Source organism: Peromyscus leucopus, chromosome 10 (assembly GCF_004664715.2).
Source record: "Peromyscus leucopus breed LL Stock chromosome 10, UCI_PerLeu_2.1, whole genome shotgun sequence".
Classification (NCBI taxonomy): domain Eukaryota; kingdom Metazoa; phylum Chordata; class Mammalia; order Rodentia; family Cricetidae; genus Peromyscus; species Peromyscus leucopus.
The window spans coordinates 38,247,646-38,273,524 of NC_051071.1; the positions used below are offsets into that span (position 1 = coordinate 38,247,646).

Consider the following 25,879-nt stretch of genomic DNA (forward strand, 5'->3'; position numbering starts at 1 on the left):
AGCACATCATATAGTCTGTACTCCTTATGTATATCATGTACTCAGTAGGTAAAGGTGCTTGCCTAATGTGAGCTAGAATATCAAGAGGAGATGAGGATTCTAATATCCTTTACAGAGGCCCTTCAGTCACCTAAAAGCCTCCCCACTACAACCCACCCTTCACAGTGGCTCCATCCAGAGTGGTTAAAGCTGTTAACCCAACCTCTAGCAGGCAGACCTTTGGAGGACACTTATCTACACTGGACTTTTTTAATGTATTCTTTGAAAAGTTCATACACATATACAATGTATCTCGATCATATCCACACCCTACTCCCTTCTGCCAACTCCAGTCTCCGGCAACACAGCTCCTTCCCAAGTTTATATCCTTTTAAAAGAATAACCCACTGAGTCCAACAGTCACATTCAACTCTAGAATACTGTTCCACTGTGGAGCAGCACCCCACAGGAGGTGACTGCAGGAAAGTACAGATTCCACCCTCCCTAATGTCTGTCACCACTTAACACTTTCCTAGTCACCAGCTGAGAATGTGGTAGATGACAGTGTCTCCAAGGCTACAAAACCATCAGACATTACGTTCAAGTTCCAAAAACATAAACAGACCCAAAATGATGCAAGGTGTGTTTCCTGCTCTTGCAGTTCACAGCCACCGGGGGAGAGAGACAGAGCCCGACTGCACTCGCTGGAGCTCAATCTACAAAATGCCCTGTACAAGGCAAAGCTCAGCCATCAATGGCAGCAAGGCACTTAACACCACAACCCAGACACGAACCATTCAACACTTTACCCAGAGCAATGCTATGACATTGGTAGATGACTAGCTCCATTGTATAGCTCACAAAACTGAGGCATGTAGAAATGAAGGACTGTGAGGATTAGATCCAAACAAGTTGAGCCGCCAAGTGTGATACCCAAGCATAATACGGACACTCTTGCTCAGGGAGAGCAAACATCTTAACCCTGCCTTCCTCAGACAAGACCAGGATCACAAAGTCACCTGCACCCTTGGCAGTATGCAGCAGGGGTCAATCTGTAGGCCCAGCAGGTCTCCCTACTAAATTCTCTTCCCACAATAAGTCCTGGGGGCACAAGAGGATGGCTGGATGGAGGAAGGACTTCACGGCGATGTATCTATAAGCAGAAAGCTCTTGACAATGTCTAAAGGAAGAAAAGCTAGATGGAAAAGGATGGGACAGTGGACAGATACACAAGGAAAAGGAACTCATCCTTAACAGAGCAAGGAGAGAAGTGGAGGACATCCTCAACAGAGCAGGGATGGGGGGGCATCCTCAACAGAGAAGGATGGGAGGGGGCAATATCCTCAACAGAGCAGGAAGGGGGTTGGTAACCTCTACTGAGCATGGAGGCAAGGGGGGAGATCCTCAACAGAGCAGGAAGGGGGTTAGTAACCTCTACTGAGCATGGAGAGAAGGGGACCCCCTCAACAGAGCAGGAAGGAAGGAGTGGACATCTTCAACAGAGCAGGGAGCAAAGAGGGAACACCCTGAACAGGGCAGTGAGAAAGCAAGCAAATTCTCTAGGGATGAAGTGGAAGCTAAGAATATAAAACCACAGCTTTAAAAAATGGTATCAGACCATCTTAAAACCAACACCTTAGCAACAAAAAAGAACAGTTAATGACAAGTGACAAAACCAAAATCCCAGCTAATGGGAAGCTAGAGGGGAAACAAACACTGAATTCCAGCCTTGGTGTTTCACTGCACCATGACAAGCTCCAGCCTGCAACTCCTCCATTTCCTAACAGCCATGAACTGGGGGCCCATCACAGACGGGCTCAGTGCTGAGCAGCAGACATGTAGTGATAGGAAGCGCAGTCATTGGCCTTGGAGGACACAGGGTGAACCTGGAACACAGAGGGAAACAGACAGAGGCCTCACCAATGACCCTGCTGAGTGCCCTCATAAGGGGTCCACGGTGTGGATCTATGGAGCATGGCCACAAGAAACATGTCTAGCAAGAGGGAGACTCTATAATGTTTGAGTAATGAACATCAGTTAGATGCCCAGAAGAAGCGATCTAACAGCACTCCGTTTCTATGAGAAGCAGCTGTACCAGCACGAAGTTAAGAGCTGGGGATAAACTTTCAGTATCTTGACGGAGCCACCACACTCTGTTCAGGCACCGCTTGCTTCAGAGTCCACAGGCACAGTGACCTGCCCAGATGCAAAGAAAATCTAGTTGACAGGAGAACTAAAGAATGTGCTGAGGGCAGGCAGTAAATACCTCAGGATCTGCAGGGTGTCCTGTAGGTACTTACTAACAATTCGACACAGAACCATCCAAACCGTCAAAATCACCCTTAGGTTTTCAGTATGTAGGGGGAAGGCGGAGGGAGCAGCTTGCCGGATTGAGTACTAGAAGACAATATAAGAACCAGAGGCCACTGAAAAGCTTAGGATAGGACAGTACAAAAGCTAAAGATCAACAAACCAAAGAGAAATATGGGTGAGGTTACTATGAATCACATATTAAAGTAATACAGATTGTGAAATAAAAATATGCTAAATATATTGTATAAAACCAGCACTAAGAGGAGAAAAAGTAAAACTATCATTCCTATTAGTAATACTGTGACAGAGACAGGAGAAGCCCTGACCCAGGACACTCTCAACACTACGCACAGCCTGAGACTAATGGTAACCTCAGTCAGGATTCTTCCAGCAGAGGGGAACAGAACCCAAGCAGGGTGCGCCGCAGAGACAGAGACCACAGAACAGCAGAGAAACAACCCCCACTCAGGTTCTGATGTGCAGTCACCTGGCAGAGCACCAGAGGCACTTCAAGGCCAAGAAGGCTAAGTATGAAATGGGTATGAGTTTTAATTTGTTCGTGATCATCATGCCATGAACAAGAACAATGGAAATAGCAACTTCCCAAGCAGTCCAGGAGCTGCTCTCACAAAAGGATTATCTCAGGGCACCCCCGTGTGTCACAATATAGATATACTCTTACCAATACAACAAATTAAAAACAGATCTGAAACCAGAAATGGAAAAAAAAAAAAAGAGGAAAAAGGAAAACAGACAATGATTTCTATGAAGTTTGCAAGGAAAAAGTCATGATATTCAAATACATGGCTAAAAAAATAAAAGCATTTAACATTTTAAAAACTAATGTTTAAAAATCCCATTAAGGATGGAAGGATCATTTAAAGATTGTGGTCCTTTACTTCACACAACACTCAAAATTAGGGTTGGCTGAAGAGTGAAACTAAATGTGTTAGTAAAATCATACTGGAATGTCTTGAAGAAACCAAAAATGAAAAAAAAAATTTAAAGAAAGGAAAAAATTTTAAAGGGAGAAAAGTACAAGTATGAAGATCCTCATGAACTTGCCATAGGCTAGGATCTCTTGAACAGGATGTTAAAATATAAAATCACTGATCACAAAAAGACAAAACAAAATAAAAACCCTAAGAAGTCAGGCACAAAGCCATCAATGAATTCTGTTTATACAGGAATCAAGGGGAGAAGAGCAAAGCCTGAAAAGAGCTCTGCAAAACCTAAGTGCCCAAGAGCTTGTATTCAGGATTCCCCTCAGGAATCCCCGGGAAACAAGCCCAGGCACACTCAGGCTGGGCTTTGCCTTCACCAACTGTCTGTTAAGAATCCACACACAGGCTCAACATCTCAGTCACCAGAGTTTAAATGAGAACAACAGCCCGGTTACACAAGGCCCAGAGAGAGTGAAACCACTCATAGCAAAGGCTGATGGAGCAACCGAGAAACCTCCTAACCACCGAGACCAAACTGGTACCCATGACCTGGTCCACTGTGGGGCGTTAATACTGAAGCTGAGCACGTGAATGGGTTATAACCCCAGCCTCCACGCCTGAGGATGTACAGCCAATCAAAAGCAAGCATGTGACTCATCAAGACCAGTTTCCACTCAGTCACCAAATGCCTCCATCAATATAACAGACAGTTTTCAGTATTTTCTCTGCATGGACTGATACACAGCTTTTAAACTATGCAAACTGCTGTTGCACACAAAGAGAAATCTCTCCAATGTCGTGATGGAGAAGAGAGCGGACACACAAAGAAACACCATGCTGGCCAAGTGTGGAATGTTTGAGCCCAATCACTTCTTACCTTAGGCACACTATGTCAGAAAGGCAGGAGAAAAAAAATCACGGGGCTTCTATATGCTGGAGTGGCAACCATGACAGTTTTAGTGGTGGGCATATCACACATAGTATTAATTCTAGTTCAAGGGTTTTTTGTACACTGCCAAGCACTAAATGTTAACGAAAAAGTGAAAAGAGCTAGTCCTTAGGATCATTACTTTCATTTTCGAGAAATTTATCCTGCAGAGAAGTCATGAAATGTGTAAAACGACACTACGTAAGCAAACTGCTGGAAATAGACCCAACAGAGAAAATCTAAGGCAATTAGGACAGAGTCAGGAGATGTTCCTCAGAGCCTTGAAAAAAAAAAATTTCCCTGTGAGATGTGAGATTCGAGAGACGAGGTGCTGCAGTGTGGTTAAGAACAGAGCTTCTGGAACACACTGCCTGGATTCTAACCACTGTTCCAAAGCTGACCTACCTTAGCTCCAGACCTGTGGACAGGCGGCTATGACAACTGCCATAAACCACAAAGACACCAGGAGGTGCCTGATACAAGCATGCCTACTGAAGATCAGCCACCAGCACTCCATCTCCACTTCCTTACAAGCGTCAGCACCACAATGTGTCCTGAGGTCGGTATCAGGAGTCTTCCCAGATCACTTTCCTTCCTACATTGTGAGATGGGTTCCTTGGTGAACTGGGAGCTTGCCAATTCAAGTAGACTGGCTGCCCAGCGAACACCATGGGTCCTCTTGTCTCTGCCTCCTCAGTGCTGTCCTTAAGGGCACCCACAATTATATCTGGCCTTTTCCTACAGGTCCTCATTCTTTCACAGCAAGCACCTTAGCCACTGCGCCATCTCTCCGTTCAGGAAGCATGATTTAGGATAATGTGTACAGCAAGCAAGCATGTGGGAAAATGGGTGAAAACAAGACTACATATTCATCTTGTCTGAACACACAAATCTCTTCAATATGCAAGAAGCTATTAACTGTGGTTACTTAAAACTGATAGCTGAAGAGTTCCCACTCTATACCCACATACAGAAGTAATTAAAACATTTGATGCAGATGAGTGTGCTGTATAAAGACTGTTTAAGCAGAAACCTAGCTGGCATTCTGGGTCAACTACGGGCTAAATGGAACTGGTTTGCTTTCACTAGCACGCTCTATAGAAACAAATTTGCAAGCATTATTAGAGGAACAAGGAAGTGGCATTGGCCTTTACAACTAGAAGAGTGGTTCTCAACCTTTCTAATGCTGCAGCCCTTTAGAACAGTTCCTCATGTGGTGGTGACCCACGACCACCATACAATTATTTTCGTTGCTACTTCATAACTGTCATTTTGCTACTGTTATGGATCATAATGTAAATATGCAGACTATCTGATATATGACCCCTGTTTGACCCCCAAGGGGGTCATGGCTCACAGGTTGAGAACTAGTGATCTAGATGATACTAGTAACACAAATATAGTAGGAACAGTGAACACTTATCCTCACAACTAGTACTGAATGAGCTACTAAGGTCCTACACAGTGTCTACTCCTATTTGCTCCGACTGCCCAGAGCTCTTCGATTCTTCCTACCCCCACTGGCTATTTATTATATCAATCCAGTAATCTCAACATCTGAGATTACTACCCCGCCAACCTCTGGACAGCCTCTCTGTAACTATGTGTAGCAGGATGATCAGAACCAACCAGGATATCATCTACTCGAGACACAGCAGCAAAAATAGTATTTGTATCTCACTCTTTAAAGCCCAGTTCTCACACTGGATCATAAAAAGGAAGCACATGGCTTATCTCCCAAGAGAGAAGGGCATTTAGACTTCACATAAAGTCGTAAGGAGAAAGGCAGGATTACATTTTATGACGCAATGGAAGTTTGGAAGAAAACAAAGACAAAAGTTTTCAATTTTAAAAAGATGCTGCCTCTATCTTAACTGATGCTAATTACTATAGGCTAGGTCTAATTTTTGCTGGAGTCTGGAGGCTTCATACATCCTAAATAAGTGCTCAGAGATATGCCTACAGCCTTAAGTGAGTTTAACTCCATTACATGCCTGTATGATGAAGGAGCAACTCCAAATTTTCCACTTTCTACTGTAACTTTTCAACTTTGTCAGCAATCCAAAATGTGTTTCCAGTTTCTGCCTCTAGGTGGCAGTTACATCTCATAAAACAAGATACTCTGAAACTAGGGGAAAGATCTTAGCAGTCTTTCAGCTTTGAAAAACTGTGTTTTACATTTTTTAAAAGATTAAAAGTCTGAAAGATAAAAGAATAGCTTATTCCTTCTAGAAAAGGATTATACTAATTTAAATAGTTTAGAAGAACAGTTAGGAAGTTCAAAAATAGAAGCTTTCAACTAGTATTAGATTAAACAAAAACAAAAGTTTCACAGAGTGAAGTATCACAGTGAAGCCTATAAATGCAGTATTTTGCGTTTCATTTATTTTGCTCAACTTCTGATTAGTATTATATACATTTCAGACAATTGTGTAATTCCTATTGTTTCCCCTTCAAATGCTACATGGTTTCAGATTATTTTATCCTCAAAGTGTGAGAGAAAAAAACATTTTAAAGCCAAAACCAATCAAAATGTAGAATTGTGAAAGCAAGTCTCAACCGACACACCTACCCCATGACTCTTGCTCCGAGGGCTCTGGGATCATTGAGGAAGAGGAAGCAGAAAACTTTGAAGAGACAAAGGAACAGGGAGTTGGAGTTGGCTGTGAGATTGTGTCTCTTAGGTAGGTCAGAAGCTACGCCCAGGAAGTCTCACCACCATGACTGCTGAACAAGGAGGACACCAATACATAAACTAATGTGGAAGGGGAAGGGAACTCACCAGGCCTCAACCCTACACAAAAAAAAAAAAACAAACCCACAGGCAACTAAGGATTGTTGAGAACTGGAGAAAGAGTCTTCTCCAGAAGAGCATGCCAATAGGTTGGTTATCCAGTACCCAACGTTCAGCCCTTAAAACATACACAAGTAACATCATAATGTATTTACGTATTTAGAAGCGTGCAAGAGTGCACACACACAAACAACAATAATTAAGGGAAAAAGAAGTCACGAATTTGAAAGAGAGCAAGAAGGCGTATATGAAAGTGTTTGGAGGGAGGAAGGGAAATGAAGGAATGATATAATTGTATTAAAATCTTAAAAAAAAAAATGAAGGCCTAAAAAGAAGTTGTCTCAAACTTTAATTAATACCAATTTGGGGGGGGTGACTTTTTATTTATGTATCTTGCATGAGTATTGGTGGGGGGGGTGTTGAATGCCATGTGGCATGTGTAGAGGTCAGAGGGTAACTTGAGGAAGTCAGTTCTCTTTTTCCACCCTGTATAGGTGCTAGGGGTAGAAATCTCAGATCTTCAGGCTTGGCAGCAAACATGCCATCCCCTGAGCCAGCTCACAGGCCCATTACTGCTTAACTAAAGACAGCTACAAAGTAGTGAAATGTGAATTTACAGAAATCAGACACACACCTTGTGAAGAAAATCATTAGCCAGCAACACTAACTTAAAGCAAAAAAAAAAAAGGGGGTAAAAAAATAGTACCTATATATAGTAAAAATATAGTAAATATAGTAACAATAATAAAAAGTTGGTTCTAATGATACATGCTCCACTACCCATGGAAGATCTCAAGAGTACTAAGGGTAAAGTATGGGCATGTCGGATATGGCTCAAGTACACTGTTTACAGCTGTCTGCAAAGATTCATGGTGTCACTGACAAGACAATCCTATCACCTGCAAATAACTTATCCATGTTGCAGCCTCATCTGCCAACAGATCAGGAAAGGCATTAAAACAAAATAAAGAAAGGAAAATGAAGCAAACATTGAGGAGGATTACTATAATCTGGGCTTGTCTTAAGATTGTTTCTAGTGGTAAATGCTACCTGTTTAAAAAAAAATCAGCAAGTATAAAATAAACCATGTTTCAAGAACACTTATACTTGGATAAAACACTGCCTAGATACCAGATTCCCAGTTGAAACTAAATAAAACAGGGAAGGAAGCCTTGGCCATTTCTGGGCAATGTCTCTCAGACCTGCAGTGATTCCTGTCTGCTCCACAAACACAACCAAGATGTTAGCACCATGAAACAACCACAGAAAAACTGCAACATAGTTAGTTACAGCAGTAACAAAGAGGGCTCATTTCAGCAGGATGTGCTCAGGAGTGAGAAGACTGAAACAGGTACCTCAGTTTTTAAGAGACCTGATCCGGAGTATTAACAGAACTTACTTTACAAAATAGTGACTATCCGGCAAGAACAATGTGAACAGTGGGCAGAACGGGGCTGCCTGCCAATCAAAGTGAAGACACGCCTTCAATACTGTTCACGCAGTCATAAAACTCAGTCATCACCATTCATCCCCATGTTTGTCCTCAACTAAAAAGGCCAGCACTATGGGTGTGTGGTCAGAAAGCCAGGAGTAGGCAAAACAGAAAGGAAAATCTTTTTTTTTTTTTTTTTTTTTTGTTGTTGTTGTTGTTGTTGTTACTGGCTGTGCATCCTTTGGCAAACAGATTGCCCTATGTTGACAAAGTTGAACTATATAAACCCAAGGTATCTCCGTATTTTAAGAAGGTCAGAGCCTGGCTGATCTGATTTCCTTACAGGGTTCACGAGAGCATCCTTTACAAAACAGTCTCCTTTACTTCACTGGGTAGTAACTCAATTTCCCTTGAAATCCAGAATCACCTCTTACATAATTAAATGGAGCCATTTACGTTAAGTTAAAAAGTAAATTCTTCGTTTGAGCTTAATTATGCATAGAGAACCATTAGAATATTTAGTATTTATGCATCAAGCTAACAACGGCCACACCATTAGCACAGCGTAGTTGCCCAGGGAGCCACACTGAATGGTGGTGATGTTCTCATCCGAGTAGAGTATACAGCACCCGTCTGACTTCCAGCCTCCTTGTCCGTTCAGCAAATCAAAGTCCCACTGCGCGGCAACAGCATCTGCTCCGTGCGCGATTCGTCGCAGCGTCACATTAACAGGGATGTGGTGGGTATCTACGGTCACACCATCTGGAGAAAATGGGAAAGAACGGGATTTCTCAAACAAACTTCATAAACAATTAAATGCCAGCTTACACACTGATGGGCACTCGGCAAGATCTTTTTTCACGAGTGACTCATTAAAACAACAGAGGAACAAAAATAAGCTTTTTTAAGGAAGAGCAACCAATAAAGCCATGGCGCCTCGCAGCTGTTGGGTAACATCTGCCACACGGACCTATCTTTGTGAGGATCACAGGGGTCACCACTGTCCGTCGCTTGCCATCATCTGCCAACTTTGTGGAATTTCCAGTGGCTGGAAAGAGCTTTCCGTTGCGGAATGCAATGAGTTGGAGCTTATAGAGCGAGTCATCGGTCGCTCTGACTTCTCGCTTTTGCTTTGGTGAGAAGAGGGAGGAAGGAAGCTGAATGGAAGCCTCCATGATAGTATTCTGGGGAAAAAACAAAACAAAAACACATACATATATTATAAAGTTCAGCATATGACTATATATGACTAAAAACCTAAACAATCTCAGATTGTCATGAAAAGGTTCAAATTATATGCTAAACATGTTTTCTAAAAGTGCACATAAAAAAGTGAAGATTTAAAACAACTGACAAGTTCAGCAAAAAAAAAAAAGTCTGATAGTACAGCTTAGAACAAAAGTATGAAACACAGAGAAATCCAAGTTCTTTTTCCAAGCGTTTAGGAATAAGGAAATTGTTAATTTTCCTATAATAGCACACACGGCTGTGGCAGAAAGAATTAAACAGATCAAGGATTTCAGTGGTCGGTCATCAGTTTTACAGTGACTAAGAGCGATCAAGAGGGGGAAGAAAACGCAGCCAGGTTCACACAATAAAAGAACAGAATTTTACCGAGAAAATGGAGGTTTAAATTCAACACACCCTCATTTCGGCATCCATTTCCTCCAGACTAAGAAACCTGTGCTTGGAAAAACACGAACAGGAGAAACTGAAAGGGCTGGCTGCCCACAGAACATGTCCCCATTTCTCCACACTCTACCTCAGCCAAAGAGCAAAGCAGCAACGTTTTCTGTGTTTGCTACAGATTTTAAGTTACACAGCATTCGACAACAACAAGAACAACAAAATCTATATACTCAGGAGCTAACAACTAACTTGAAAATATTCACTAAGGGCAGAATTTATCATGAGGTCCTTTTCTTGGCCACCAACCCCTTTAACCTCAAAGCTAATCTTCAGGGCACCAAAAGAATTTCCTCTTGAAGGACAAAGGTGACTATCATTTTACTTTAATAATACTTTGGTTCTGAGCTATCTAGAGAATACTGTACCAAATCCTAAGCCACCATATAATTTGACTAAAGATTACTGCTTAAATCCATGTCCTACCACACTTGTGGCAACATGAACTCCACAGCTGGAGTCCTCTGCTCTCCACACACTTCATGCTTGGCAGACAGGGCCCTGACCACCACACCGCGCTATTCTGTTGTCTGACAAACTCTTCAGTCCATCCATTCAACTTGCTATTAACAAGATAATTCTGATGACATTGGGGAAGGCGGATTAGAAAACATGGCTGACAGACAAGAGAAAGACTCTCCACAAGGTCTGAGCAGCGTGCTCTTTGGTGGAAGAGTCATTCCAGTAGCTTTCCTAGGTGACTGTCCCCTCTTCTGGACAGAGTGCATACCTGTGTCACACAATCGAAGCCTGCAGCTTCAACACATGCTTCACCCTCTGCTCATGAGCTAGACAGGAAGGAATCTGGGCTACAGATAACTTTTTTTCTGTTATTCATTTTTGTATTGCCTATGTACTACTTCCTGTCACTTACATTTACTGAAAATAGCTCACTGTTAATAAATTTAACCAAGTCAACATGGCATGCTTACTAAAAAAAAAAAAAAAAAAAAAAAAAAAAAAAAAAGACTTTAAAGGTTCCACTGTGAAGCACATGATTGATTTTATATTTACTTAAGTGCTCTGCTTACAATGCAGGCACAGCAGATATCTGACAATAATCTGTTGGGTGTTATTTGAGAAATTTACATATTACTTTTAAATTGAAGATGTCATGAAAATACCTGTCAGAATTATTGTCTAAGAAAAACCATGCAAAGGTTCCTACTATTCTTACAAATATAAGATGATACAAATCCCTTCCCTCAGAGCTCAGGGCATCCCATGGAGAAGAGGAGTCAGAAAGAATGTTAAGAGCCTGAGGGGATGGAGGACACCAAGAGAACAAGACCTTCTAATTCAACTGAGCAAGACTGATAGGAGCTCACAGGAACTAAAGCAGCAAGTATAGAGTCAACACGGGTCACCAGGTCCTCTGCATACATACTAAAACTATTAGCGTAGTACTGTTATGGGGCGCCTGCGCTGGAGAGCAAGTGGGTCCCTGACTCTTGTGCCTGCTCTTGGGGCTCTTTTCCTCCTGTTGGGCTGTCCTGTCCAACCTCAATATGATGGTTGTTATCTCTTAGGAGCCTGTTCTTGTCTATTGAGAAACAAAGGGGGTTGATCTGGGAGACTGAGGAAGCTGGGAGAGGAAAACATAATTAGGCTATATTGTATGAGAAAAGAATCTATTTTCAATAAAAGGGAAAAAAAGAAAAAATAAAAACCAAATATAAGATTTTATAAAAACAAAATTTACTATAAATCCACCTATTTATAAACCTAGTAAACTTCTATAAAACTATATAAATTTCTGTTAAGTGTACAAGAAGATGAAAATCAAACAATCAATTAAGAGTTCATAATCCTACATAATGGACATCTATTCAAACTTAACAACTATAAAATTCATAAAATAATCTCACTAAAGAACTCAAAATTATTTGACAGTATATAGAGCTCTCTAGGAGAGTATTAGTAACAATAAACCAAATTGAATTTTAAAATGCCAGAGCTAACATTTTGTAAAGGAGATTTGAAAAAAAGGAAACGTAGTACTTTGAAATTAAAAAGTCCACTCTTAAGGTTGTAAAACTAATCAAAAACAATAAACAAAGAGTCCATATCGAGAGCTACAGACCCAAGGCCATTACATACTCAGAGCTTCTAAACTCCCTCCCAAGCCCAATAAAGAATATCACCAAATAATTATTACAGGTTTCCTGGGATGAGAGACAGAACCCTGGGGGGCTGATAAGATGAATTCCAGCTGTATCAATAATGTCCAGCATTTATAGTAAGAATGTAAAATGATGCTTCCTTCCTTTAAAAGAAGTGTTGCTCACTACTGTTGGGAAGGCTGTAAATCTAATTTTAGAAATCACTGAAGAACATTTAATTTGTTACATTCCTCATGACTCTACCTTTTGTCTGCTAGCCTTAAGGCAGGAAGTATAGTTTATAATTTCAATTAATCATATGTGGGTTTTAAAAATGTGTGAATTACAGCAAGGAGTAAGATAATACACATACAAATTACAGCTAATAAACCGGAAGCGTCTCTTAAGAAGCTTTGAGAAATGCATGATTCTAGCTTCTAGCACTCACTGTAGGAAGATGACGGGCCTTACATAGGACAGCAGGCAGCCATGTTTTAGGTGGCTGCTCACACCTGGGAGACAGAGCAACACTGCTCAGTTTCCTTCAACCTTTGTATCTCAACTTCGGAACAGACTCAATGACCTCTGTAAGAAGGATGGAGGGAAGTGTAGCCATGAGGGGCACCAAAGCCCACAGAGCTGGGATGTTACGCTTATATTCCTCGAGCAGCGGAAGGAGGTGGTCAGGGACCAGGAAGATAAAAGGTGGTGACTTAACAATAAGCCAGAGCCTCATGGTCTAACATCTGGAGTTTTGTTTCACTATTAATTTTAATACAAAAGCAGTTTAAAAACATATGAAAGGCATGCTCTCTTGTGCCTTTTGGTATCAAGCATGGCAGTCCGCTAAAAAAGAGGCATGACGGATATTGACTCAAACCTGAAAGTACTTTGGATGGATGTCAGCATCTTTTGAGAGAAGACAGGCTTCATCCATAAGTAAAATTCAAATGTTAAGCAATAACAACCTTTTTAATATTTATAAAATTCTAACACAAAAATCAGGATGAGTCAAAACCACTGAATTCAAAACAATGAAATACCAATTTATTTACGGCTCCCTATTTACAGATGTAACTGTAAAAAAGTGACATGTCCTAATATATTTTCTTGCTATAGATAATTGGGGGAGGGGTGCTTTTAGAATTCATTTTCAACTGACTTTCTTTTTTCAACTGACTTTCTTTATTAAGTTTAATTGTTAATTTCATTCAACAATTATTCGAGAACAGGTTACTTTGTGGTTGGCCCTGTATAGAATCCAAAGACATCATGTCCTTGTTATCAAATACTCACAGAATAAGGGAGAGGTGACATCTGCCACCACAAAGTAGTAACAATAAAGCTAACACTGAGAAAGTACTGTTGTGAATGTCAACATATTGACCTGCTTTCATCGTATCCAAACCTTCTGAGTTGGGTACCATATCATGAGCCCCTGTCAACAGCATGGAACTGACCGTCGGAGAGGCTAAAGCACTCCCTCCATTTATACAGTTGGTTGGCAGGGAAGGAGAACATGAACCCAGGCTACAGAGCTCCAGGGACCACATTCTTAACCATATCACATGACCTCTGAGAGCCAATCCACCATCAGAAGACTTGCAACTAGCCCATGGAATGAACAAAGCAGCTTGGGATTAACAGTGGGTAATTCTGTGTGAAGAAGGAAAAGCAGCCTGCCCGGGGCCCCAGAGGGAGAGCAAGAGTGTCTTCCAGGCAGGGAAGAGCTAAGCACTTGAGAAAGAGCAGGAATCAAGGTAGGAATCCTGAAGGTGCATAATGACTGGTGTGGAAATGGAGAGGGGACTGCAGCTAGGGTAAAAGCCACCTAGCATGATAAATTATATGATATATTATATTATATATATATATATATATATATATATATATATATATTTTAACACTCTCTTGATACATATATATATGATTTGTTTAATTTTGTAATCATGTTTTAAGTTTTATAATTAGTATAGGACTCATCTATTAACAATATGTTTAGTTTTGCTTTGAGTCTCACTGTTAGTTCAAGTTTATTTATTGTGATTTTTGAGACAGTTTCACTATGCAACCCTGGTTGTCCTGGAACTTACTATGTAGATCAAGCTGGCTTCAAGGACACAGAAATCCTACTTCCTCTGCCTCACAAATGCTGGGATTAATGGCTTTCTAGACACAAAAGGACTGAGGTAGATATATGAACATATGGAAGATGGAGTCCCAGTGCTGAGAAAGTGGACTCAAGCTCCCATCCCTAACCCAGAAGCTATTTCCAACTGAAAACCCTTCCAAGACTCTACAGCATCATGTGCTATTCATCTAGAATATACAGGAAATCAAATATATCCTCTACATCCCAAACAGCATATTTTCAACCAAAAAAATCATTTTATCCAGACGAGCCCACACTCTAAGCCAGGAGAATGCATGGAAACACTAAACCTAGCTAGGGTGAGGGCATGAAGGGATGCACAAAAACAAAACAAAATTTGCAAGAAGTAAACAAGTCAGACACCTTCTGCTAAGTAAAGGCATCTTTTGTACAGATTCAACTCATGTGTTAGTGTCTGTCCACACTAAAGGGGGATGCAATCAATGACTGGATGTCCAGGGGGTCTAGTTCGTATATTAAATGCACTTTTTAAAGTATGAATACGAGTAAAACAACTGCCCAGAATAAATGTTTAAGGGAGGAGAAAATCCTGTGTTAAAGTGACATTTTTCACTACTGACATTCAACTACCTAATTCTGGGTCGTGAACAGCATGATCCTTCCCACTCTGCTTCAGTAGAAGAACCATCTATGAAATAGGAAAAATGACATAGAGTGCCTTGTTCTCTAGCCACAGGATGATCTTAAAAGGAGAATGGTCTGAAATGGGCAGATCGCTGGGTATCCACTTGAAGTCCTCACTGCTAGCTGGGAATACTCTCTGGACATAGGCGGCAGGCTGTGAACCTGGTGACATGTCGGGCAGCGTCATTTCTCTCCCTTCATACCAACTGTAAGACATCCATTAAGTCTTCCCCAGAAACACAGGCCTATCTCTCACGGGCTCTGCCCACTACAGTCTCAGCATCTCTTTACAGTGTATGTTTTATCAATAAAAGGTGCAGCAGGGTAAGCTAAGCTAGACTTACAGGTGGTAGGATGGGGTACCATGTACTCTCTTTCATCAGGCCAAAAGGAACAGATTAATCTGGCCAGTTTGCCTCTGAGCACACCAAACAGAGTAACTGCATAGCATCCTCAGACCTTCCCACCCACCTCAGATTACCTTGGATAGCTGCAGTTATTTCTACATTCAGCATATTTGCTTTCCTTATGAAGAGCACCAGGGTAAGCTATGAGGAAGTACATTAATCATCCATTCTCTGATTGGACACATAGCAGGGACCTTCAGTGTACCAGAGCACCTCTGTGATCAATTATTTTGCAGGTATTAAAAAACTGTTTCCCACACCAGTTAGGGAAAGATGGAAACAAGGCTCCGCATAACTAAGGGCCAGAGAACACAACGGAGCTAAGTGAAAGATGTGTGGGTCCATCAAGGGCTGCTACTTGCTTCTAGAGTTCTTTGCATCAATGTAGCCAAGGCAAACTCTGAAAGTCAGGAGATAAGCTTTTCTTTTCACTGCTCAAACAACAACAAAAAGCACTTTAAAAGTATATACCACAGACTTGGATTTTTAAAAAATACATGTCACGTATTTGCACTTCTTTGCCAAAAATTTTGACTTACATCATGACTGACTAAATGCCCAGCCTTAAGGCTGACCTCTGTGGACACTGTAGGTACACTGCCAAGAGCCCACAAGAATTCTAAGGCTCCATGAAAATGCTTTAATGTTTTAAAATCAAAAGAAAACTTTGATATGATATTATCAATAAATCTGCCTTTTATACGATATTATCAATAAACCATGGCAATCAGAAAAACAGTAGTTTTTGATATTTGCGGATGGAGAGAGGGAGTGTGAAGGCAAAAAAATGTTTAAGGTCAGTGAAATCTTCGGTTCTACCCCTGACAGAGTTTCCTTTAAAACGGCAACACAATATTCCAAAAACTCTCACCACCACCCCCGTAAAAACAAAACAAAACAAAAAAGTAACCCTTCAATGAAGTTTCTGTGAAAAGCCAGACTGTGTCTTTAAGTGTAAGCACAGATAGTTTTAAATGATCAGTGAGCCCAGCACACCTTCAGTGCCAGGCTTGAGAACGTGCTGGAAACGTTGCACTTGAAGCTCAGCTGCTTGTCCAGGTTTCCATCAGGGTCCCGGCGGCCAAAATCAGAAAGGCCTGTGCGGTCGGAGGCAGCCACTTTCTGGAACACGGAGCAGGTCATCCCCGTGAAGCCAGCAGCCTTAATGACGTAAGCTTCCAGAGCAATATTTGGCGAATACTGCAAAAGTCAACCAGAGTTGAAAGATTTAGAAGAAGGAGGATTTCAAAGATTTCTCTCTCTCTCTCTCTCTCTCTCTCTCTCTCTCTCTCTCTCTCTCTCTCTCTCTCTTGTACAAACACTCACACACAAACACAATACACTCTCAGAGATACAGACACACACTCATATACAGACACACAATACACAATCTCACAGACACACAATACACACTCTCACAGACATACACACAGACACACACTCTTAGGCACACAACAGCCTCTCACAAATACACACACACAAACTATCAGACATACATGCACACACAGACACACAATATACATATTCTCGCAGACACACACAGAGACATATACACTAACACACAGACACACACACTCACAGTCACCCAAATGCAGGCACACACATACACAGGCACAACACACTCTGTCACACACACACACACACACACACACACACACACACACACAGAAACACACACATTAAAGAAGAGGAGGAGAAGACTGAATCTGGAAGAAAAGTGGGGGAGGCATGTGTGGAAAGTGTAGAAGGGAGAAGGGGGGAATGATGTAATATTGAATTACATAAAAGAAATTAAAAATAAAAATAACCTGAGGACAGGCACTATAGTTCAGTTATAGAGCATTTGCCTAGCACATACAAGGTCAGGTCTGGACCTCAGCATTACAGATAGAATGAAATAATAAAACTAATTTGAAAATACCCTATATAGAGCTAACACACGAAAGAAGTACTTAGACAATGAGCTGTGGAAGGGAGGGAGGGAGGGAGGGAGGGAGGGAGGGAGGGAGGGAGGGAGGGAGGGAGGGAGGGAGGGAGGAAGGAAGGAAGGAAGGAAGGAAGGAAGGAAGGAAGGAAGGAAGGAAGGAAGAAAAGAAAGGAAGAAAGAAAGAAACAAAAGAAGGAAGCAAGTGAGCGAGAGAACGAGCTATCAGTAACCCCTTAATAACTCCAGGAAGAAGTGGCGGGAACTCTAGAGATTCAGACCACCCTCACTGTTTCTTCGTGTGGAGGAGAACAAGCAGGCTGTATGCACTGTATTCACAGGAAAAAAAGAAAAACTACAAAAACAAAGGCTGTTTTGTTTTTGTTTTGTTTTGTTTTTTTTACTCCTAGAAAAGTAAGGCAGATGCTGATCCAAATGGTAGGAAATAAACAGAATCAAAAAGTAAATTAGGTCAAAATAATTGCCTAAAACAGATGATACCTGCTGACCCTCCAGCTTTACAGGGACTCAAAAGTGACCTGAACTTAGGTGGTCACTAAAATGTACAAGCTGTCCATCCACGAGCCACCATGTCTGTACCCAGGAGGAACCCCAGTATGGCTCCCACTCACCACCCAGGCCAGGGAAGACACAGGACAAAAAAAGGTGACAAGCTCCACTGTCAAACCTGCCAAGGTGGCAGGATTAACTGTAAATCTAAGGACAACGTGATGACTCTCCTGGGTGTGAGGATAATTATGTATGCATGTCTTTGCTTCATACACCAACCCTGTGAAATCAGCATTAATTATATATGCAAACTAACAATGTTCACTCCAATTTATTGCTGGATCACAACACACAAAAACCCAGTCCAGCTGCTGGTAAGTCTCACCAACCACAGCAGATACATGAAACTTCCCTATGGAGAACAACAAATATGTCCTGGAGAAGCCCTCTTTTCAATACTCTGGGAACATGCCACCTTACTATAACAACCTCCACAACATCCCTGGCTTACTTCCTCCAGTTTCAAATACCCATGGTCATCCACTATCCTGAAGACTTAGATTGAAACTTCCAGAAATAAGCAACTCATAAGATGTAACTAACTTTCTCCACTATTACAATTGTTCCACCTAACTACTAGGTGTTATTATCAGTTTCTTATTGTGCCTGAGCTTGACAGGTCTGAATGTAGAAGAAAAACCAGCATATGCAGAGCTCTTGACTATCCATGGCTTCAGGCATGCACTAGGGTCTTAGGATACTTTCCCAGGGTTAAGGGAGGCAGCTGGGTAAGCAGATGTGTAACTCTTGGAGCCTGTTTTACACGTGGAAACGGCCGTCACTCATACACCACCACTTTCATTCTACCCTTCTCTGGCAGACGGACCTGTGAGGTTAAGTTGAGGAACAAGTCAGGCTGTAAGATGGGACCAGGTGTAAGCAGTTGGGGAGGCTACAGAATGACAAGTCAGTCTCAAGGCAGGCCATGCATCTAAAAGCGAAACTACCATGAACTTGGCTTTGAGACAGTAGCTACATTAAGCCTCTATTAATTATTCAAGGAAGAAATTTTAATCTTAATCGAGCTAAAGGTATAATAATGCACAGCATGATCAAAACGGTCCCAGGAACATATTTACATAGAACTGCACACAGGCCACAGTGTAGGACACTCAACGTCACTGTAATAGTCAGGAGCTGAAAACCATGAATCAGATGGAGTATGAGAGCTAAAGGAATTAACACATTGGTTTATCCCATTTTTAGAACACAATAATTTACAAGTCCAAATTAGCATGAGCATAATTTAATACTGTTTAACTGAGAGATTATTATACTGTGCCAACAGCTTTCCAAGGGTTGGAGGGCATCCCAGACCTTCAAGACCAAACCTTAGACAAGTTATCAGGCAATCTCCCAAAGCATCCTTCAGGGCTCAGCACTGAGTATTACCTTGGATGGACAGTGGTGACATGCCAGCAGAGCCACAGAAAACATTTCTTATATTTGTTGTAGGATTCATTTCAGTGGGTTAGACAGTGGCAGCCATTCACATTACGTAATATGAAAGTATGTTCCGGTGACCGAGGAAAACAGATTACTCGGGAGCAAAATTAACATCTCAAATGTTTCAGAGAAAGATAGTCTGTGCTAATCAGTAGTAACAAGAGAGAGCAACACCATGATGCGCTAGAGAGACGAGGCCCTTCTAGGTTGGGGCGGCCATAATCAAATCCTCCCGCGGGCCTACGACAAGGTGGCACTTACCGTGGAGTACACGTGAGCCCCACTGGCCAGGCGGTGTGTGGCGATTCGCTGTAGGCACTGCACAATGCGACTGCAGGCCTTCGCTTCCCTCTGCGCCAGCCACAGGACCCGCTCATCCGCCAACATGATGTTGCTCGCCACGTCAACCATCACATCACCGAGCTGTTGAGCAGACCAGGAAGACGAGAAAGGTGTTACAAGCCAGAGCAAGCTGTTGGATAGACTCAAAATAAAAAAAAAAAAAAATTAGTAAATAAATAAAATTTTTTAAAAATTAAAGGGTGATACTGGTTTCTGTTTAAATCTGCTGTAAGAAAGCCCACTTGCTGCTCATTAAAGCCCTCCGACATGAACAGCATGTTCAATTATGGTCATCTGGTGATATTTAGCTCAAAACAGTCCTTAAGTAGCCACCACATCACTACTGACAAGGCTGCTGTGTGGCACCTCAGAGGAAAAGAAAGGCAATTAGATTAATTAAGGAGGAGAATGTGACACACTGTCACAGAAAGACTTCAGCTCATCATCTCGAAAACCATTATGAATACTTCTTGTGTAGTAGCTTAAACTCTTATTAAATACACACTACGTAAGGTATCTCTTCCATCTCCTAGCAAGTTCAAGATACCGCTCATGTTCACCACTCTGAGTACCGTGCGGACTGTGTGCTCCCAAACATGTACATGTATGACTTCCCCCACTGTGAATGAACTCCTTCTATGCATCCCAACTCAAAAGACACTTGAAAGCCCAAAGCCCATGCAACAAATGATCCTAGGAGGCGCTCACTTCTCTGCTACTCCTTTCTCTCACTTCATTTACTCTGCTGGGATGGCTCCCTTGCACCTTATCGGCATCAGCATAAGGCAATACCAGGAATAAGTCACTTGCTTACTGTTTACTGCAGCCACGTTACCACAGTAAAATGCACTGGAAGCCTAATGGCTAAGAGACCCATTGACGTCAACGGAGTTCTGAGGAGCACCAAATGTTCATGAGAGGGGAAAAAACAACAACAACAACAACAACATTCCAGAGGCTGGAGCAGAGCTTTGCAAGCTGGTTGGTCCTCATACCACCAAGCAACCATCAAAGGTGTTAAGCTGCAATGCCAAGCCAGAAAGCCGGGGCTGCTTTAGCACATGGCTTTTGATCATCTCAGAAGATCCCAGCTAAGGTCCTCAAGCCTGCTCTGCATCTAATACTCTGCACAGGAAGTGTGAATATGATGGCGGTGTGGGTTTGGAAAGAAGTCCAGCCCACCCACTCCACCATGGTCCACTTTACAAAGAAAACAGGTTAATGTAAATGTATCATATCCCAGCTCTATGACCACGGGGCAGAGCAATCTCAGAAAGTACATGGGTGAACAGACTTCTTGGATCAGGCAATCCCTTTACTGGGAAAGAGGAAACAACAGACCTGTGTCTTCTCAATGCTAAGCACGTTAAGTTCCAGAATACCAAGCTCCTGAAAACAAGCCTGCCTCATGGCAATCCCATGAACTATGTGGGCTACTTTCACGATAATATTGGGCTTTAAAAAAAATAAAAATAATCATTTCAATCTCCAAAGCAGGCCTGTTTTCTAAAACAGAAAGTTCTGTACTAGAGGAGGCCAAAAACGGGCACTTTAACTGAAAGAGGAAACGAACCTGATCAAGACCCCTAGACTGTATCATTTAGGGAGCTCATCTCAGATTTCTTTTGGGGATGACCAATTTATCAAGATGCTACTTCACTTACATGACAAGTTCCAAAAATACACACCATCACCAAATGTCTGTCTTCTGCTCTGGATCATCAACACCAGTAAAGTTTTACCATGGCCTCTTAAATAGATCCTCTGCTCAGGCACCCGACTGCTGCCCCTCCATCTTTGACCCTTTGTCAGCTTGAAGCAGCTAAGAGCTATCTTCACCCCTCAAATGTCCTAACAGCAGTTGGGGTGATCTCTAAGAGGAGGGCAGTAAGAGACCTTAGGCAGACTCCCTGGTAAGCAAACAGACAGGGAGAAGAGCCGTGGCTAGGGAATAAAGGTGGTGAATTTCCAAGATGGCCAGCTCCTTCCTCGCCCTCCTGACTGGAGACAAAAGTCTGGGAGCTTGAGACAAAGGCTCTGTAGGCGGCTGTCTCCCACCAGCAGGCCCCTGCTGGTGAACTGGCTCAAGGACAACTCAGGATATGTCAGAGAATAGTTCTGAGCCAATCAACCGTCTTCATTTTCTTCAAACGGACCAACCCTAAATTAGGAGGAAAGCTCTGGAGAGGCTTTAAAACGCCCAGCTCTCCAGAACAGACCACATTTTGGGGCTTCTGAGCCCCCCTTTCCTCTGTGTGCCTGTTTCTTCATGTGTGTTTCCTCATCCCTAATAAATAAATGCCTTTCTTCACATGCTTAAAAAGAAAAAGTAGGGGTACTTTGTAAATCTGTGTTCAGATAATCAAGACTTAATGACTCAACCACAAACTTTGCTGATTATAAAAAAGTTCCTAACTTTGTATTTCATTTACCATAGAACATCATAGTTGTGCCCTAATTTTAATTCTCTGCAGTCAGGGAACTAAAATGTGTGTTCCGTATATGTATACCTTAGTCCCTGTACAAGGCTCAGCAGAACTGCCAATGGCTATCAATGGTCATTGACTCCATGGTTCGATGTTCATTAGTGGTATTAACTTACATGACCACTGAATAAACACTGACTGACAGGGACTCGCTATCCCGAGCAGTGGAGACAGGACACATGCCCAGCAAAGAAAGAAAACAAGCCTGGAATTCTTCCCATTGAGATCACTGCAATGAAGGACTAAGCAGAGTAAATGTATTATGGAGAATAATGAAATATATCAAGACATTCCATTTCAACTGACTCACACATTCTCTAGGGACATATCTCCTAAACATACAGCATCAACAAGATCAACTGACAGAATAAGTAGGAAGAATCAGGCAGGTCCAGTGCTGCACAATTACACTCGAAGGTACTTGGAAGGTGGAGGACTCTTTGAGCTCAAGAGTTGGGAAGACCAACCTGGGCAACAGAGTGAGACCTCATGTCCAAATGAAAAAAGAGAAAAAGTAAGGAGGAAGAGGAGAAGGAGGGGAGAAAGGAGGAACAAGAGGAAAAGAAAAGGAGGCGGAGGCAGGAAAACAGGAGGAAGTAGGGGAGAGGAGGCAATGGAGGGGGGAGAGGGAGGAGCAGGAGGAGGAGGAGGAGCAACAGCAGCCAGCCAGGGCCCATTTGCACAATTTCATTCATCTGATTTCACATGAGACATGGGACTATCCCCACCCTACACATTCCTACTAACAACAGGGTCCTTATTTCTGAGTATATGAAGATGGGTACTGACTCTACAGGCACCTCTGCCTGCACCTGTCAATCAGACATTGACAGAAATAGACTAATGAACTCCAGCCTTAAATGCAGATTCAAAATGGCTGGAATAATGTTCTTTATTAGTCTTTTATTCTGGCTTGCTGTTACTTTAGGGTTTTATGCAAAAATGTAACAGGTAGTGTGATGAAGTCCTCAGATACACCCAGTGACCACCAGAATTGAAATGGTTTTGGTTATGACAACTTCAGAGATACCATACACAAAAGCACTGATTGCATTTAGGGCAAAACCACAAATACGAGCTACTACAGACTAGCACGATTATAATGAAATGTGTTTAGTGTTTTTTGCAGACTTAAGCACATGAACTTTCTGAGGATCGGACATGAGGTCTGACATGAGACTTGTCACCCTTGCTGAAGTCCTGTGATTATGACATGAACAAAGAACACCTGCTCTGGCCTTCCAGATAATGCCAGAATCAGACAGGAACTTGTGCTCATCACTGTAGAGGGAAAAAAAAATTACCTACAAAGAGGTACAGAGCTAACAAGAGTGACGGCTTTCGCTAAGAATGAGCAAGTTTTCTCATTACTCCATACCGAATGGCTAAAAACTCAGGAAAAGGATTTGTCACCAAATATTCCCTACTGTAGACCATCACAAAATGCCCCAATGCTTCTATGGTTCAGTTATGGAAAGACTTCAGAATCTGTCACAGCAGCAGGAAAAGCTACGATAGATTAGAAAGAATTCCTGAAAGCCGACACCCAAATAATAAACAAAACAAAACTTCAGCCGGTGTTAAGAAGCATCTCCTTGGGCTCATTCCCTGTAGGCCACTCCACTCAGGAAAGGGTCCTCTTCATAAAAACCTATCACACTAAACTAAGAGGACCAACCAGAAACATGTACAAATGCTTGATCAAAGACAGAAACAGAGACCACATGTCTAATGGCAGTAAGGACTCAGAGCTAATTCTGGCCATACTACACTGAGTGAGTGTGTGTGTGTGTGTGTGTGTGTGTGTGTGTGTGTGTGTGTGTGTGTGAGAGAGAGAGAGAGAGAGAGAGAGAGAGAGAGAGAGAGAGAGAGAGAGAACTTCACAGAACTGCTTCATGACTTCTACACATTTATGTGGGTCCAGGATCCAACTCGGGTATTCAGGCTTAGTAGCAGGCTCCATCATCCACTGAACCATTTCACCAGCCCCAAAGTTTCTTTTATCTTAGAAAAATTATGTACAAACACAAGTAAAGTTAGCGTTTAAATACTCCATCACTGAGGGAGAGAAGAAAAAATGCACAGGCCATACCAACAAAACTGATGATTGAACACTGTCGGAGTTAGGTGAGAGCAGAGGACAGGAGTTAACTAACAATAACATCCTCAAGACTCCCTAAGTCTTCCAATAACATGTTCACAGGAGCCTAACCTCAAAGGGAAAAACTTCACACCAACAATCAAATGTAAAAACTGAGCACTTGGCAACCATTTTCAGAGCCCGTGCTAAAGAATCACTTGCAGCACTGTCCCAGAACCCATCCCAGGATAACAAGACTCAGAACCTGGCTAGGGACAGGACTGGCAGGCCAGGGACAGCAATCTCTGTTAACAACCCTGCAGGTGACTCCTCCAGGCGGCTCACACTACTAGGCACTGGGTCTCTGAAGCAAGGGTAAGCAAAAGAAATGGGAAACAATGAAATAAAGGTAACCAGAACCATCCGAATGGATGTGATTACATTAATGTAAGTGCATCTGTACAAATGTGTAACTATAGATGTATAAAGTCACGCTGAGTGAACTCACAGGAGCCTGGCCCGTGTGTGTATCTTGCTCATACAGTCAACAGGAGCACAGCAAACTGACTCTAAAGCCAATTGAAACCTGCTCTTTATGAACCTTCTCATCACTGGACACAGGAAGTACCGGCCTCATGAGAAAAATTCTCCTAGTAACTATGGAATCCACACTTACACCCAGACAGACAACGCTGGCTGCCTCCCTATGAATATACCTCTCAGGTGTGTAAGTGTAGCTAGAGTTTTCCTGCCTTGCCCACGGTCAGGACAAATCTTTCTCACCCGCCAGTCCCACAGCCGCTCAGACCCAACCAAGTAAACACAGAGACTTATATTGCTTACAAACTGTATGGCCGTGGCAGGCTTCTTGCTAACTGTTCTTATAGCTTAAATTAACCCATTTCTATAAATCTAGATGTCTCGTGGCTTACTGGCATCTTCACATGCTGACTGTCATGGTGGGGGCTGGCAGTGACACCTTCTGCCTTCCTGTTCTTTCTTTTCTCCTCTCTGTTAGTCCCGCCTATACTTCCTGCCTAGCCACTGGCCAATCAGTATTTTATTTATTGACCAATCAGAGCAACACATTTGCCATACAGAAAATCCCACAGCATATAAGAGTGCTCTTTCAGGAGCTGTCTTGATACGATGCTCCTGGCTTGGACTGGCTGAAATCAACCAGGATTTAAGGAGTAATCGCCTCAAAATATATTAGCTATGTACAGAAAGCATGGGGCATACCCACTGCAAAGACCTTGTTGAATGTAACTGAGAAATTCATTTAACTGCTTGTCTATCTGAGGTATGTGCATCTCAGAGTAGCTGAGCATAATTTAATGCAGCAGTAATTAACTTAAAACACAGTCCTTAACGCCCATGATTTCTATTTACTACACTAGTAAACAGTGAAAGGCAAGGCCTGCAGTTCCCAAAGGATCACACAGGATGACAATCACCCTATCACAGGGAATACATTTATATTTCCAGGATTCAACTATGGAGTCTATTTTTTATTTTTTAATAAGTTGACATCACATCTTTTTGGTAAAAATTATAAACTTTACTATATTAACCAGAAATTGACAGAAATATATCCCAAACTACGTGTTCAGAGAAGTAAGAAGCCCATAAGAGGAGTTGAAAGGCCA

General features: G+C 42.1%; 1 protein-coding gene across 2 annotated transcripts in view; it reads right to left on the minus strand.

Moving 5' to 3' along the window:
* The window catches only part of Adgra3 (adhesion G protein-coupled receptor A3), a 107,868-nt gene that overhangs the window by 15,911 nt on the left and 66,078 nt on the right, over positions 1 to 25,879 (minus strand). For both annotated transcript variants that reach the window (XM_028865896.2, XM_028865897.1), the window contains 4 exons: positions 19,584 to 19,745; positions 16,379 to 16,582; positions 9,361 to 9,574; positions 8,944 to 9,152 (listed from right to left, as the gene is read on the minus strand). In XM_028865896.2, the coding sequence (XP_028721729.1) occupies positions 8,944 to 9,152; positions 9,361 to 9,574; positions 16,379 to 16,582; positions 19,584 to 19,745 (789 nt within the window). The remainder of the gene's footprint in view (positions 1 to 8,943; positions 9,153 to 9,360; positions 9,575 to 16,378; positions 16,583 to 19,583; positions 19,746 to 25,879) is intronic.